The 16,685-nt window shown below is 39.1% G+C and overlaps 2 protein-coding genes across 6 annotated transcripts in view; one reads left to right on the forward strand and one right to left on the reverse strand.

Moving 5' to 3' along the window:
* Positions 1–16,685, forward strand: part of LOC133558151 (uncharacterized) — a 192,932-nt gene that overhangs the window by 48,077 nt on the left and 128,170 nt on the right. The window lies entirely within an intron of this gene.
* Positions 1–16,685, reverse strand: part of LOC133553664 (protein prune homolog 2-like) — a 149,442-nt gene that overhangs the window by 43,050 nt on the left and 89,707 nt on the right. For all 5 annotated transcript variants that reach the window (XM_061902133.1, XM_061902142.1, XM_061902162.1 and 2 more), the window contains 5 exons: positions 14,458–14,652; positions 8,550–8,635; positions 5,425–5,640; positions 2,938–3,090; positions 1,557–1,656 (listed from right to left, as the gene is read on the reverse strand). In XM_061902133.1, the coding sequence (XP_061758117.1) occupies positions 1,557–1,656; positions 2,938–3,090; positions 5,425–5,640; positions 8,550–8,635; positions 14,458–14,652 (750 nt within the window). The remainder of the gene's footprint in view (positions 1–1,556; positions 1,657–2,937; positions 3,091–5,424; positions 5,641–8,549; positions 8,636–14,457; positions 14,653–16,685) is intronic.

Here is a 16,685-nt window from a genome sequence, read left to right on the forward strand (position 1 = left end):
ACTTAACCACCTACTCAGTGGCCTAGTGGTTAGAGTGTCCGCCCTGAGATCGGTAGGTTGTGAGTTCAAACCCCGGCTGAGTCATACCAAAGACTATAAAAATGGGACCCATTACCTCCCTGCTTGGCACTCAGCATCAAGGGTTGGAATTGGGGGTTAAATCACCAAAAAAGATTCCCGGGCGCGGCCACCGCTGCTGCCCACTGCTCCCCTCACCTCCCAGGGGGTTCTCAAGGGTGATGGGCCAAATGCAAAGAATAACTTCACCACATCTAGTGTGTGTGTGACAATCATTGGTACTTTAACTTTAACTTTAGTCTTGAGCTCAACTTAAAAAAATATTGTGGCCACTTGGGTCGCAAAAATCAATCACCACTCCACTTCAACTTAAAGACAGCATAATTTTGTTCCAGACGAGTAATAATACATTGGGATAGTGTTATCTTTTTAAATAATTTCACTTGATCAGGCCCTTTCCACCCACTTAACCACCTACTCAGTGGCCTAGTGGTTAGAGTGTCCGCCCTGAGATCGGTAGGTTGTGAGTTCGAACCCCGGCTGAGTCATACCAAAGACTATAAAAATGGGACCGATTACCTCCCTGCTTGGCACTCGGTGTCAAGGGTTGGAATTGGGGGTTAAATCATCAAAAAATTATTCCCGGGCGCGGCCACCGCTGCTGCTCACTGCTCCCCTCACCTCCCAGGGGGTGCTCAAGGGTGATGGATCAAATGCAGAGAATAATTTCACCACACCTAGTGAGTGTGTGTTACAATCATTGGTACTTTAACTTTAGTCTTGAGCTCAACTTAAAAAAAATATGGTGGCCACTCGGGTCGCAAAAATCAATCACCACTCCACTTCAACTTAAAGACACCATAAGTTTGTTCCAGAAGAGTAATAATACATTGGGATAGTGTTCTCTTTTTGAGTAATTTCACCTGATTAGGCCATTTCCACCCACTTAACCACCTACTCCGTGCCCTAGTGGTTAGAGTGTCCGCCCTGAGATTTGCGAGTTCAAACCAAAAACTATAAAAATGGGACCCATTGCCTCCCTGCTTGGCACTCAGCATCATTCCCGCTGCTGCTCACTGCTTCCCTCACCTCCCAGGGGGTGAACAAGGGTGATAGGTCAAATGCAGAGAATAATTTCGGCACACCTAGTTGTTTTTTTTTAACTTTTGTAACATTGCACAATCCACATTACAAAAAAAAGATATGTATGATTTATGCGGACAATCAATCAATCAATCAATGTTTATGTATATGGCCCTAAATCACAAGTGTCTCAAAGGGCTGCACAAACACAACGACATCCTCGGTAGAGCCCACATAAGGGCAAGGAAAAACTCACCCCAGTGGGACGTCGACCATGATGACTATGGGAAATAATGTATCATATCAAAATCGGTATCGGCTAATACTGAAGGTTGTGATATCAGCATTGTGTCGGAAGTGAAAAAGAGGTATCGGGACACTTCTAGGAGACCGCTGTATGTGTCTTACAACTAGATTTGTGTACTGAACCGAATTTGAAGTGCAGCTTTACTTACAAAAACAAGTTCTCCATGACGTAGTGGTAGTTGTCACAGTCACTGTCTGGTAGGAAGCAGGCGGCAAACACGATGATGGCGTTCTGGTCGGCGTAATAACCTGACACACACACACACACACACACACACACACACACACACACACACACACACACACACACACACACACACACACACACACACACACGCATGTCAGCGTCCTTCACAACGCACTCCAGAATTAAAGGCCTACTGAAACCCACTATTACCGACCACGCAGTCTGATAGTTTATATATCAATGATGAAATCTTAACATTGCAACACATACCAATACGGCCGGTTTAGTTTACTAAATTGCAATTTTAAATTTCCCGCGGAGTTTCTAGTGGAAAACGCCGCGGAATGATGACGCGTATAATGACGTGTGTTTGTGATGTTATTGGTTGGAGGGAACATATTAGCCCAGCACCACTTAGGGCTAAAAGTCGTCTCTTTTCATTGCATAATTACACAGTAATTTGGACATCTGTGTTGCAGAATCTTTTGCAATGTGTTCAATTAATAATGGAGACTATAAAGAAGAATGCTGTTGGTGGAAAGCGGTGTATTACAGCTGTCTTTAGCACAGAGACTCAGCCTGTGTTTCTATGTTTGTTGTGAAGCTTTAACACAGAGCGGTCAAGCAAACATGTTTCTCTACGTCAACCATTATGTTTGTGGATGGGAAAATTGTGATATATATCTTACCGGAGACATCAGTGGATTGTGGGTCCTCCTGCAGTAGCTGTCAAAAAAGGCAGCTGTGAGCTTGGCTCCTCGGCTTCTCTCTGAGACACTGGCGTTCACCGCAGCCATCCGACTTTGAGGTATGTCTTTACAATCTCACTAAAACACTATTAAAACAATAAGCAGATAAGGGATCTTCCAGAATTATCCTAGTAAATGTGTCTAATAAAATCTGAAACGCTCACACTGCCGCTGCCCGGAGCAGTCGCTTTTTATTTTATTTAAAAACATATTTCTAGTCCTTCACCATCAATATCCTCATCCAGGAAACTTTCATCCTCGCTCAAATTATTTGGGAAATTGTCGCTTTCTCGGTCCCAATTGCTCTTACTGCTGGTGGCTCACATTATAAACAATGTGAGGATGTGAGGAGCCCTCACACCGGTGACGTCACGCACACATCGTCTGCTACTTCCGGTACAGGCAAGGCTTTTTTATTAGCGACCAAAAGTTGCGAACTTTATCGTCAATGTTCTCTACTAAATCCTTTCAGCAAAAATATGGCAATATCGCGAAATGATCAAGCATGACACATAGAATGGACCTGCTATCCCCGTTTAAATAAGAAAATCTCATTTAAGTAGGCCTTTAAAGCAGTGCTAAGTGTGTCTTCACCTCCGTGAGAAATGACTCTCTTGTAGGCCTCAATGCACTTCATGTCAATGCGATGCTCCTGCTCGCCAATAACGACGCTCCTCCATAGTCGACCATCGTCCTCCTCTCCGCACGCTGCTCCTGCTGCCGCGTCCGACCTCTCACAGTGCCCTGCTGGTGAGACGGGGGAATTACACCAAGGAATGCCGTGCTAGTACATAAGCACAAGAGCATAAAGTATGGTACAAAACCTCAAAACCAGTGAAGTAGGCACGTTGTGTAAATGGTAAATAAAAACAGAATACAATAATTTGCAAATCCTTTTCAACTTATCCATCCATCCATCTTCTTCCGCTTATCCGAGGTTGGGTCGCGGGGGCAGCAGCCTAAGCAGGGAAGCCCAGACTTCCCTCTCCCCAGCCACTTCGTCCAGCTCCTCCTGGGGATCCCGAGGTGTTCCCAGGCCAGCCGGGAGACAGTCTTCTCAACGTGTCCTAGGTCTTCCCCATGTTCTCGTACCGGTCGGACATGCCCGAAACATCTCCTTAGGGAGGCGTTCAGGTGGCATCCTGACCAGATGCCCGAACCACCTCATCTGGCTTCTCTCGATGTGGAGGAGCAGCAGCTTTACTTTGAGCTCCTCCCGAATGACTGAGCTTCTCACCCTCTCTCTAAGGGAGAGCCCCGCCACCCGGCGGAGGAAAAAACTCCTTTCGGCCGCTTGTACCCGTGATCTTGTCCTTTCGGTCATAACCCAAAGCTCATGACCATAGGTGAGGATGGGAACGTAGATCGACCAGTAAATTGAGAGCTTTGCCTTCCGGCTCAGCTCCTTTTTCACCACAACAGATCAATACAGCATCCGCATTACTGAAGACCTCACGATCCACTCTTCCCTCACTCGTGAACAAGACTCCAAGGTACTGGAACTCCTCCACTTGGGGCAAGATCTCCTCCCCAACTCGGAGATGGCACTCCACCCTTTTCCGGACGAGAACCATGGATTCGGACTTGGAATTGCTGATTCTCATTCCGGTCGCTTCACACTCTGCTGCGAACCGATCCAGTGAGAAATTAAATTCAACTTATTGAATTGAAAGGAACATTTAAAAAAGTTGAAAAGTGTGAATTGAATTGAACACACTGCAAAGACAAGATATTTAACGGATGTTGTTGATAACAGTGAGAGATGCTACCTCATTAGAAGCATTTAAGTCCCATCTGAAAACTTATTTGTATACTCTGGCCTTTAAATAAACCCCCCTTTTAGACCAGTTGATCTGCCGTTTCTTTTCTTTTCTGCTCTGCCCTCCTCTCCTTTGTGGAGGGGGTGTAGGCAGAGGTCCGGTGGCCATGGATGAAGTGCTGGTTGTCCAGAGTCGGGACCCGGGGTGGACCCCTCGCCTGTGCATCGGCAGGGGACATCTCTACGCTGCTAACCTGTCTCCGCTCGAAATGGTTCCCGGCTGGCCCCACTATGGACTGGACTCTCACTATTATGTTAGATCCACTATGGACTGGACTCTCACTATTATGTTAGATCCACTATGGACTGGACTTTCACAATATTATGTTAGACCCACTAGTCCATTGCACTGGTAGCCCTAGAGGAGGGGGTCACTAAACATCTGCGTTCTTCTCCAAGGTTTCTCGCTGTCATCCCGCTGGGTTGAGTTTTTCCTTGCCCTGATTTGGGATCTGATCAGAGGATGTCGTTGTGGCTTGTGCAGCCCTTTGAGACACTTGTGATTTAGGGCTATATAAATAAACATTGATTGATAAATGGCTTTCGCTGTGCATAGTAGAGTTTTAACTTGCACTCACAGATGTTGCGACCAACTGTAGTTACTGACAGTGGTTTTATGAAGTGTTCCTGAGTCCATGTGGTGATATCCTTTACACATTGATATCAGTTTTTGATGCAGTACCACCTGAGGGATCGAAGGTCCGTAAAATCATTGCTTACATGCAGTGATTTCTCCAGATTCGCTAAAACTTTTGATGATATTACGGACCGTAGATGGTGGAATCCCTAAATTCCTTGCAAAAGCTTGTTGAGAAATGTTGTTCTTAAACTGTTCGACAATTTGCTCACGCATTTGTTCACAAAGTGGTGACACTCGCCCCATCCTTGTTTGTGAATGACTGAGCATTTCATGGAAGCTGCTTTTACACCCAATCATGGCACCCACTTGTTCCTAATTAGCCTGCACACCTGTGGGATTTTCCAAATAAGAGTTTGATGAGCATTCCTCAACTTTCTCAACATTTTTTGCCACTTGTGACAGCTTTTTTGAAACATGTTGCAGGCACCAAGTTCCAAATGAGCTAATATTTCCCCCCAAAATAACGTTTACCAGTTTGAATGTTAAGTATCTTGTCTTCGAAGTTTACTCAATTGAATATAGGTTGGAAAGGATTCTCAAATCATTGTATTTTGTTTTTATTTACCATTTACACAACGTGCTAACTTCACTGGTTTTGGGTTTTGTAGATGTGCGACCTCACCGTGTGAATTTATTTCCTCATCGGACGTGTCCAACTCCTCTATGTTGACATCCAGGTCGTCGCCCGTGTCCAGAGCGTCGTCCTCTTCTTCCGTGTCCAAGGCGTCTTCCGAGAGCAGAGAGCCATCGCTGTGCTCCAGCGACACGTTCATTGGCGGAGCAGCCAGCTTCCTCCTGTGGTTGGAGCCACCCGACACATCTGCAGAGGATGGAGGGTCTGCCACAAGGAAGAACAGTATTTCCCGGATTATAAATCGCTCCGTAGTATACGTCGCACCGGCCAAAAATGCATAATAAAGAAGGAAAAAAACATATACGTCGCACTGGAGTATAAGTCACATTTTTGGGGGAAATTTATTTGATAAAATCCAACACCAAGAATAGACATTTGAAAGTCAATTTAAAATAAATAAAGAATAGTGAACAACAGGCTGAATAAGTGTACGTTATATGACTCATAAATAACCAACTGAGAAGTTGCCTGGCATGTTAACATAACATATTATGGTAAGAGTCATTCAAATAACTATAACATATAGAACATGCTATACGTTTACCAAACAATCTGTCACTCCTAATCGATAAATCCCATGAAATCGTCTTCCTCGATGTCGCTTCTAAACAACTCTGCCAACTCCAAAGGTATGCGTCGCTTCCTCTTGTCGTTTTCTTCTGCATATTTCACTACGTCCAGTTTGTAATCTGCAGTACATGATTTCATTTTCGGTGCCATTTTTGTTCAGCCCTTCTCACCTTTTATAAGTTACTGCCAATGTTGAACTGATCCATTTTAATAGCTACGGCAGTAGCATATAGCACAGGGGTCACCAACGCGGTGCCCATGGGCACCAGGTCGCCCGTAAGGACCAGATGAGTCACCCGCTGGCCTGTTCTAAAAGTAGCTCAAATAGCAGCACTTACCAGTGAGCTGCCTCTATTTTTTGAATTGTATTTATTTACTAGCAAGTTGGTCTCGCTTTGATCGACAATTTTAATTCTAAGAGAGACAAAACTCAAATAGAACTTGAAAATCCAAGAAAATATTTTAAAGACTTGGTCTTCACTTGTTTAAATAAATTCATAATTTTTTTTACTTTGCTTCTTATAACTTTCAGAAAAACAATTTTAGAGAAAAAATACAACCTTAAAAATGATTTTGGGATTTTTAAACACATATAACTTTTTACCTTTTGAATTCCTTCCTCTTCTTTCCTGACAGTTTAAATCAATATTCAAGTAAATTTATTTTTTTATTGTAAAGAATAATAAATACATTTTAATTTAATTCTTCATTTTAGCTTCTGTTTTTTCTATGAAGAATATTTGTGAAATATTTCTTCAAACTTATGATTAAAATTCCAAAAAATTATTCCGGCAAATCTAGAAAATCTGTAGAATCAAATTTAAATCTTATTTCAAAGTCTATTGAATTTATTTTAAATGTTTTGTTCTGGAAAATCTAGAAGAAATAATGATTTGTCTTTGTTAGAAATATAGCTTGGTCCAATTTGTTATATATTCTAACAAAGTGCAGATTGGATTTTAACCTATTTAAAACATGTCATCAAAATTCTGAAATTAATCTTAATGAGGAAAAATTACTAATGATGTTCCACAAATTATTTTTAAAATGTTTTCAAACAGATTCAAAGTAGCTAGTTTTTCTCTTCTTTTTTTCTCCCTTTTTAAATCGTTCAATGAAGTGTTTTTTTCCATCATTTATTCTCTACAAAAAAACTTCCGTAAAAGGAAAAAAAAATGTACGACGGAATGACGGACAGAAATACCCATTTTTTTTATACATATAGATTCATTTATTAAAGGTAAATTGAGCAAACTGGCAATTTTTGGCAATTTATTTAAGTGTGTATCAAACTGGTAGCCCTTCGCATTAATCAGTACCCAAGAAGTAGCTCTTGGTTTCAAAAAGGTTGGTGACCCCTGGTATAGCATATAGCAGTTAGCAATCCATGACCCACAATGCACTTCTGCCATGACCCTCCCCCGCCGGATTCTTATTGGTTGACGTGTGCGTGATGATTGCTGACATTTTCTTCGTCTCTTCCGCGAATGAGATAAATATTATAATTTTTTTTACGATAATGAGTTATAAATTTCACAAATAAGTCGCTCCGGAGTATAAGTCGCACGCCCGGCCAAACTATGAAAAAAACTGCGACTTGTAGTTCGAATAATACGGTAAGTCTCAAAAGTCTAAAATCACTCATGAAGCTAGAAACCGTTGTAATCGATTTCATTATTCGTAACAATTGCGAGAAAATACTTTTTATTGTAAATATCAGCTGCAGAGTTTCATTTTGTTATGTTTTATGCTGGTGGTGTGCCTCTGGATTTTTTCAATGAAAAATGTGTCTTGGCTCAAAAAAGGTTGAAAAACACTGCCTTAGAGCAGTGGTTCTCAACCTTTTTTCAGTGATGTACCCCTTGTGAACATTTTTTTAATTCAAGTACCCCCTAATCAGAGCAAAGCATTTTTTGTTGAAAAAAATAGATAAAGATGTAAAATACAGCACTATGTCATCAGTTTCTGATTTATTAAGTTGTATAACAGTGCAAAATATTGCTCATTTGTAGTGGTCTTTCTTGAACTATTTGGAAAAAAAGATATAAAAAAAACCTAAAAACTTGTTGAAAAATAAACAAGTGATTCAATTATAAATAAAGATATCTACACATGGAAGTAATCATCAACTTAAAGTGCCGTCTTTGGGGATTGTAATAGAGATCCATCTGGATTCATGAACTCAATTCTAAACATTTCTTCACAAAAAAATAAATCTTTAACATCAATATTTATGAAACATGTCCACTAAAAAATGTAGCTGTCAACACTGAATATTGCATTTTTGCATTTCTTTTCACAGTTTATGAACTTACATTCATATTTTGTTGAATATATTTATATAGGATTATTGAATTGTTGCTATTTTTAGAATATTAAAAAAAAAATCTCACGTACCCCTTGGCATACCGTTGAAGTACCCCCAGGGGTACGCGTACCCCCATTTGAGAACCACAGCCTTGGATAATCGGTTTAACTATGTAAAGCGCTTGGAGTCGGTAGAGAAAAGTGCTATATAATTCACGTCACCACACTTGATTCACCTTCCTTGTTCTCACTGTCCTCCACTTCCTCACTGGAGGTCCGACACATCGTCATCATCGCCGCCGCTCCGTCTTCGTGATGGGAACTGTGCACACAACCACGATCCAGCACGTCAATGACAACTGCAATGGCCACAAACACACACGACGTGAAAGCATCCAAACCAAAATATCAGTCTATGAGACGAGACTTGCCTACTTTTGTCTCGGGATTCGAACAAAAAGCAAGTCTCGAGTGCACGTGTGGGACGGAGGAACAATACGCAACACTGTTGCCCCCTCCCCCACTTCAACTCTCTTCCGGCACATCTGATTAGCACAACGCCCGCTAGAAATAGAGGGGCGCTGCAGAAGATTGTAAAGACATGGAATGTCTTATTTGGACACATACCTTAGATCTTTAGCCACAGCATCTTCTCCACTACCAGGTCACATGACCATGAATGTGTGTATGAAAACGCAAACACGCACGCACACACAAAGGAACAAAGACGGGGAGGGTTGTGTTCCTCAATAAGGGGGCGGGTCTTCACTTTTAACAAAGTGGGGCCAAAGTGTCCCGTGATGCAAACGTTAACGAAGAGCCATAATTAAGCAGAGACACAACCACACACATGCACTTTTACACACACTTTGGAATTCTATTGGGGTAAATAATTCAATCAATCAATCAATGTTTATTTATATAGCCCCAAATCACAAATGTCTCAAAGGACTGCACAAATCATTACGACTACAACATCCTCGGAAGAACCCACAAAAGGGCAAGGAAAACTCACACCCAGTGGGCAGAGAGAATTCACATCCAGTGGTACTAAATAACTTCAAATTCAAAACAAAAGCAATTAATAAAAAAAATTAGGACCAAAAAAATACCAATAATAATAATAATAATGTTGACAACATTGATTGGCAACACTAAATGGCCCCTAGTGTGTGAATGTGTGTGTATACAGTATATATATATATATATATATATATATATATATATATATATATATATATATACATATGTATGTATATATATTCCTTGCGCAGTAATTGACTGTCATGTTATCGATGAGAAAATGCATTTTTAGACCATATGATTTGCCTGAGCAGCTAGGAGACCCCGAGAATAACAAGCGCTTGCTTTGTTGCCTTTCCATTAAGAAAAATAAAAGTAAATAAAGTTTAAGGGGTGTGGGAATAAATCGATTCAAATTCGAATCGCGATTCTCACGTTGTGCGATTCAGAATTGATTCTCATTTTTTTTTTTAAATCGATTTTTTTTTTTTATCAATCCAAAAAAACAATACACAGCAATACCATAAATACTATAACAATGCAATGCAATTCCAAAACCAAACCTGACTCAGCAACACTCAACATAGCAGTGATGAAAAATCCCTCATTGACATTATCATTAGGCATTTTTCGATAAAAAAAAAAAAAGAAGGCTTACACTTGCATCGCATCTCATAAGCTTGACAACACACTGTGTCCAATATTTTCACAAAGATAAAATAAGTCATATTTTTGGTTTGTTTAATAGTTAAAACAAATTTACATTATTGCAATCAGTTGATAAAACATTGTCCTCTACAATTATAAAAGCTTTTTACAAAAATCTACTACTCTGCTTGCATGTCAGCAGACTCGGGTAGATCCTGCTGAAATCCTATGTATTGAATAAATACAGAATCGTTTTGAATCGGAAAAATTTAGTTTTGGAATCGAGAATCGCGTTGAATCGAAAAAAATTGATATATTATCGAATCGGGACCCCAAGAATCGATATTGAATCGAATAGTGGGACACCCAAATATTCGCAGCCCTAATAAGTTTGCTGGATTCAAGAAATGTAATGCCGAGCACATATCATTATGTCAAGATAATGGCACTAGCATTTACTTCATTTAAGAATATTTTTCAACATATTGAGAAAAAAGGTCGCATATTTGTTTTTTTTGTCAAGAAAAGTGCACTTGTTATCAGTGACTATATACTTATTTTAAGGTATTTTGGGGTTCATTGGGGGTAGCTCATTTTACTGGTTTTGGAAAGTCTTAACAAGCCAAATTTTCTTGTTCTATTGGCAGATAATTTTGCTTAGTTCAAATAAAATACCCCTCATTTTTGTATTTTTTTTTCTTGTTTATGAACACTGACTTATTGCAGTGTAGTGTGTGAATGTGAGTGTGAATGTTGTCTGTCCATCAGTTGGCCCTGCGATGAGGTGGTGACTTATCCAGGGTGTACACCGCCTTCCGCTCAAATGCAGCTGAGATAGGCTCCAGCACCCCCCCGTGACCCCAAACGGCACAAGCGGTAGAAAATGGACGGATGGATGGATGTATGTTGAGAGCAACAAGTTCAACAACAACACGAATACTATTATTATTAAAATTTAAGTGTTATTTTAATATGGGATTTAAATAAGAGATCACGGATGAAATAGAGTAATTAAGAATGTATTATTGTGACTATTTGGACAAATACTATTATCAATCATCATTTAGTTACTAAATTAAACAATAATTAAACCAGAGATGTCCGATAATGGCTTTTTTGCCGATATCCGATATTCCGATATTGTCCACTTCTTAATTACTGATTCGGATATCAACCGATACCGATATATACAGTCGTGGAATTAACACATAATTATGCCTAATTTTGTTGTGATGCCCCTCTGGATGCATTAAACAATGTAACAAGGTTTTTCAAAATAAATCAACTCAAGTTATGGAAGAAAGTGCCAACATGGCACTGCCATATTTATTATTGAAGTCACAAAATGCATTTTTTTTTTTTTAACCTGCCTCAAAACTGCAGCTTGGAATTTGGGACATGCTCTCCCTGAGAGAGCATGAGGAGGTTGAGGTGGGCGGGGTTGGGATAGGGGGTATTGGGGGGTGTATATTGTAGCGTGCCCAACGAGATAGTGCTGCAAGGGGGTCTGGGTATTTGTTCTGTTGTGTTTATGTTGTGTTACGGTGCGGATGTTCTCCCGAAATGTGTTTGTCATTCTTGTTTGGTGTGGGTTCACAGTGTGGTGCATATTTGTAACAGTGTTAAAGTTGTTTATACGGCCACCCCCAGTGTGACCTGTATGGCTGTTGACCAAGTATGCATGCATTCACTTGTGTGTGTGAAAAGCCGTGGATATGTGATTGGTCCAGCACGCAAAGGTGGTGCCTTTAAGGTTTATTGGCGCGCTGTACTTCTCCCTACGTCCGTGTACCGCTCCATTAACCGGCGTTTTAAATAGTCAGAAATTTCTTTTTTAAACCGATACAGATCATTTCCGATATTACATTTTGAAGCATTTATCTCTAAATAATAATACCAATAATAATAATAGGGCCAAACGTTTGGACACACCTTCTCCTCAATCAATGCATTTTCTTTATTTTCATGACTATTTACATTGTAGATTGTCACTGAAGGCATCACAACTATGAATGAACACATGAGGAGTTATGTACTTAACAAAAAATGGTGAAATAACTGAAAACATGTTTTATATTCTAGTTTCTTCAAAATAGCCACCCTTTGCTCTGATTACTGCTTCGTACACTCTTGCATTCTCTCTATGAACTTGAAAACCCTTTCAGGTGACTACCTCTTGAAGCTCATGGAGAGAATGCCAAGAGTGTGCCAACAAGTAATCATAGCAAAGAGTGGCTATTTTGAAGAAACTAAAATACAAAACATGTTTTCAGTTATTTCACCTTTTTTTGTTAAGTACATAACTCCACGTGTTCATTCATAGTTGTAATGCCTTCAGTGACAATCTACAACATGCGGCCTGTTAAGCTTTTCAATCCGGCCCGCCGGACATTTTCAAATAATTTTTTTAGATCTTTAAGATGGAAAGTGCAGCTGCCATCATTATTGTGATGTTATCTAATGACCGAAAGTCTTCAACTGTACAAAATATTTCAATGGTTGGAATCTGCGCTTTTGAATGATATACCAGTTACTATAGTAATCTAGTTAGTTACTATGGTAATCTACATCACAGCAGCTCAGACGAGCCACCAAGGAGTGTGGGTGAGAAGCGTTTCCACAGACATGGTAGAACAAAGTTCTAATGCTTAGTATATATAAGATATATCAGATTGTAGGTGGGTTTATTTTGTACCCTTCGCGTTCATATTTCACTGTTTGTTGCATTTTTCTCGCGTTTCACTTGGTTGTAAAATATGTCGATCGACAGAGGTTGTGACACTCATATTTTGTCAATATTCAGTGTTTTATCGTTCATAGAAAAATGTTGAAATCCATTATGTTTTTTGAGGCGGTCCGTCATAACGTTTTTAGCATTCAATCAGACATTATTGTGCGGTTTTGTATTAGTGTTCCTTAAAATAGATATAGGCCCCAAGACACATTTATTTCTCTAAATGTGGCTGGCCCTCAAGTCAAAATAGTTGCCCAGCCCTGATCTACAATAGTCATGAAAATAAAGAAAACGCATTGAATGAGAAGGTGTGTTCAAACCTTTGGCCTGTACTGTAGGTTTTATTACATCACCTGAAATGGTATAAATCAGGGGTCACCAACGCGGTGCCCGTGGGCACCAGGTAGCCCGTTAGGACCAGATGAGTCGCCCGCTGGCCTGTTTTAAAAATAGCTCAAATAGCAGCACTTACCAGTGAGCTGCCTGTATTTTTTAAATTTTATTTATTTACTAGTAAGCTGGTCTCACTTTGCTCGACATTTTTCAATTCTAAGAGAGACAAACTCAGATAGAATTTGAAAATCCAAGAAAATATTTTAAAGACTTGGTCTTCACTTGTTTAAATAAATTCATTTATTTTTTTACTTTGCTTCTTATAACTTTCAGAAAGACAATTTTAGAGAAAAAATACAACCTTAAAAATGATTTTAAGATTTTTAAACACATATACCTTTTTACCTTTTAAATTCTTTCCTCTTCTTTCATGACAATTTAAATCAATTTTCAAGTAAATTAATGTTTTTTATTGTAAAGAATAATACATTTTTTAAAATTTAATTCTTCATTTTAGCTTCTGATTTTTCTACGAAGAATATTTGTGAAATTTGTCTTCAAACTTATGATTAAAATTCAAAAAAAACATTTGGCAAATCTAGAAAATCTTTAAAATCAAATTTAAATCTTATTTCAAAGTCTTTTGAATTTCTTTAAAAAATGTTGTTATGGAAAATCTAGAAGAAATAATGATTTGTCTTTGTTAGAAATATAGCTTGGTCCAATTTGTTATATATTCTAACGAAATGCAGAATGGATTTTAACCTATTTAAAACATGTCATCAAAATTATAAAATTAATCTTAATCAGGAAAAATTACTAATGATGCTCCATAAATTCTTTTTTTTATTATTTCAAAAAGATTCGAATTAGCTAGTTTTTCTCTTCTTTTTTTCGGTTGAATTTTGAATTTCAAAGAGTCGAAATTCAAGATAAACTATGTTTCATAATTTTATTTTCCTTTTTTTCCTGTTTTCTCCTCTTTTAAACCGTTCAATTAAGTGTTTTTTTTTTTAATCATTTATTCTCTACAAAAAACATTCCGTAAAAGGAAAAAAAATGGACGACGGAATGACAGACAGAAATACCCATTTTTATATATAGATATATAGATTTATTTATTAAAGGTAAATTGAGAAAATTGGCTATTTCTGGCAATTTATTTAAATGTGTATTAAACTGGTAGCCCTTCGCAATAATCAATACCAAGGAATTAGCTCTTGGTTTCAAAAAGGTTGGTGACCCCTGGACTATAAATTAATCAATAATAATAACTGCAGAAAAAAAGAACACATTTGCTAAAAGTTATTATTACACAGACATGTAAATACCTTTTACTAATGAGTCTGAGCTGACAGAGCGACACAACAACATAATGCATATTGTCAACTTGAGGGGAAACTGACCGTGACATCAGGAAGTGAGCGTATCCCTCAGGCACAAACTGATCGTGGTCCTGGCATCCAGGGTGCTTGTATTCGCCCTGATGAGGTCCAGATAAGCTCTCGGGACGCTCTGTCGGCGTAGGGGCGTCCGTTGTAAACTCTGCGTAAACGTCGGAGGCACTACGTCTGAGGTCACCACCTTCCTCCTGTTCAGTCCTATCGAGTGTATAGATAAAAACATTTATTTCAATTATACGTACAAACAATGATGAATATAACACACACACACACTTCTTAAGAGAGCAAGAGGCGTTGCTGGTTACTACAGTTGCTTACCGACCTCAAAGCTATCTTATTTGGTGCATGGTGTAATAGTAAGTGTGACAAGTATATGGCAGTCAAACAGGAGGGATACGCGTAGACTGACGAATGACGGCAACGTGATAAACACCAACATTTTATTTGTTCCAATGAAAACATAAAACATTATACACGGCGCTCAAAATTCCATCAAAATGTTTTAGTACGACTTTGGTAAGCTGTGAAGCCTCACCCCTTGATGAGGCTTCAACATACGAGTATTATTATGGTGTGTGCATGAGGGAAGACATTATCTGGCGTTTTGTTTCACAGTATTATGCAAAAACAACTCTTCTTACCTTCTGGTACCCGCTGATCTGTATTTGGGATCTGCATAAATCCTGAAAAATTGCGCGATTTCGCCTTTGTAGTCCGTGTCGACACCGCAGTCTATACGCTTCTTCTTTATCTCTATCTTCTTGTTATGGGACTTACACCCTCCACTGTTGCCATTTCTAATATAAAGTAGTGTAAAGTTCTTACTTATATCTGTCAGTAAACTCGCCATGAAAGTCAGTAAACTCGCCATGAAAGCGCTAAAACACACCGGTGTAGTGAGTTTACATTATTCACGCGAGGAACTTTAGGTATTAGAGAGTTCCGGTCGGACGTTTTTTCTCGGGACACATTTGCGGTATTGTTGTTTCCGGATGAGAAGATGTTGCTCCGTTATTGATTGAAGTAAAGTCTGAATGTCATTAAAACAGTTAGCTCCCTCTATTGACACTTCTTCCACTCATGTCCTTGCACGCTACACCGCTACAACAAAGATGACGGGGAGAAGACGCAGCCGAAGGTGAGCCACGTAAATAAGACCGCCCACAAAACAGCCTATCCTGAAGCGACTGTCAGAAAGCGGCTTGAAGACGATCTGTAAAACATCATCTATACAACATTTTGACCAAAGAACCACCATTACATGTTATGTAAACCACAAGGAAGTGTTTTTAAATTTAGTAAAAAAAGTGCTCTGAAATCCGGTGCGCCTTAGATTTGAAAAAAAATTTTTTTTAAAATAGACCATTCATTGGCAGTGCGTCTTATAATCCGGTGCACCCTATGGTCCGGAAAATACGGTATATTACAGAGTGTCAGAATAATTGTATCTAAGTTATCACAAAACTTTGTGTTGCCATGAGTTCCCGGCGAGAAGACAAAAGCTGTCTTTGATCCTACCAAGCAAAAGGCTTGTAAACTCCACTGAGTAGGATGGGAAGCAACATGAAAGTGTTCTGTAACTTTGATGTATTGTAATCCACAGAAATATTTTGTCCTTACCCGAGAACTACAAAGCGGAGAGGAAGCAGGACCAGACTCCCTCCAGACAACCTTTTCTTTGAACTGTTTGTAATCAAAGGCGATGGTTGTTTACAACCCCCCTCCCTTAGAAACAGCTGTTGCCATGTAATCAGGGAAAGTTCAAATAAAAGAGAAGGTGTACAATATTTAGTCAGAGCACATTGGGAGAGTGTACAAAGAGTACAGCCCAAGCGTTTCTCTTCAATTGAACCGAATTCAATTCTGTCCCTGTTTAATTCCTTGCTTCATGTCTTGTTTAATAGATGTCACTAGTGTTTGAACCTGACACAGAGTGTAGTGATTCACTGGGCCGGGAAGACATGGACTGCTAGCCAGTAAAATACAAGGCGTATATACACAAACAAACATTCACATCCATGAATAATTTGAAGTCTCCAATTGAGACAGTATCAGTATTGAAAATAAGTTGTAATGAACACAAACAAGAAAAATTACATCCTGTACTTAAAACTTAAATGAGGTATTGGCTACTATTTCTAAATTTAAGTAAAGAAACAAACACTCAGATTCAAAACAAAAGAAGGAGAGTATTTTTTCATCAATTGATCTACATCCCCACCCAGTCTGTA

Source organism: Nerophis ophidion, linkage group LG01 (assembly GCF_033978795.1).
Source record: "Nerophis ophidion isolate RoL-2023_Sa linkage group LG01, RoL_Noph_v1.0, whole genome shotgun sequence".
Lineage (NCBI taxonomy): Eukaryota > Metazoa > Chordata > Actinopteri > Syngnathiformes > Syngnathidae > Nerophis > Nerophis ophidion.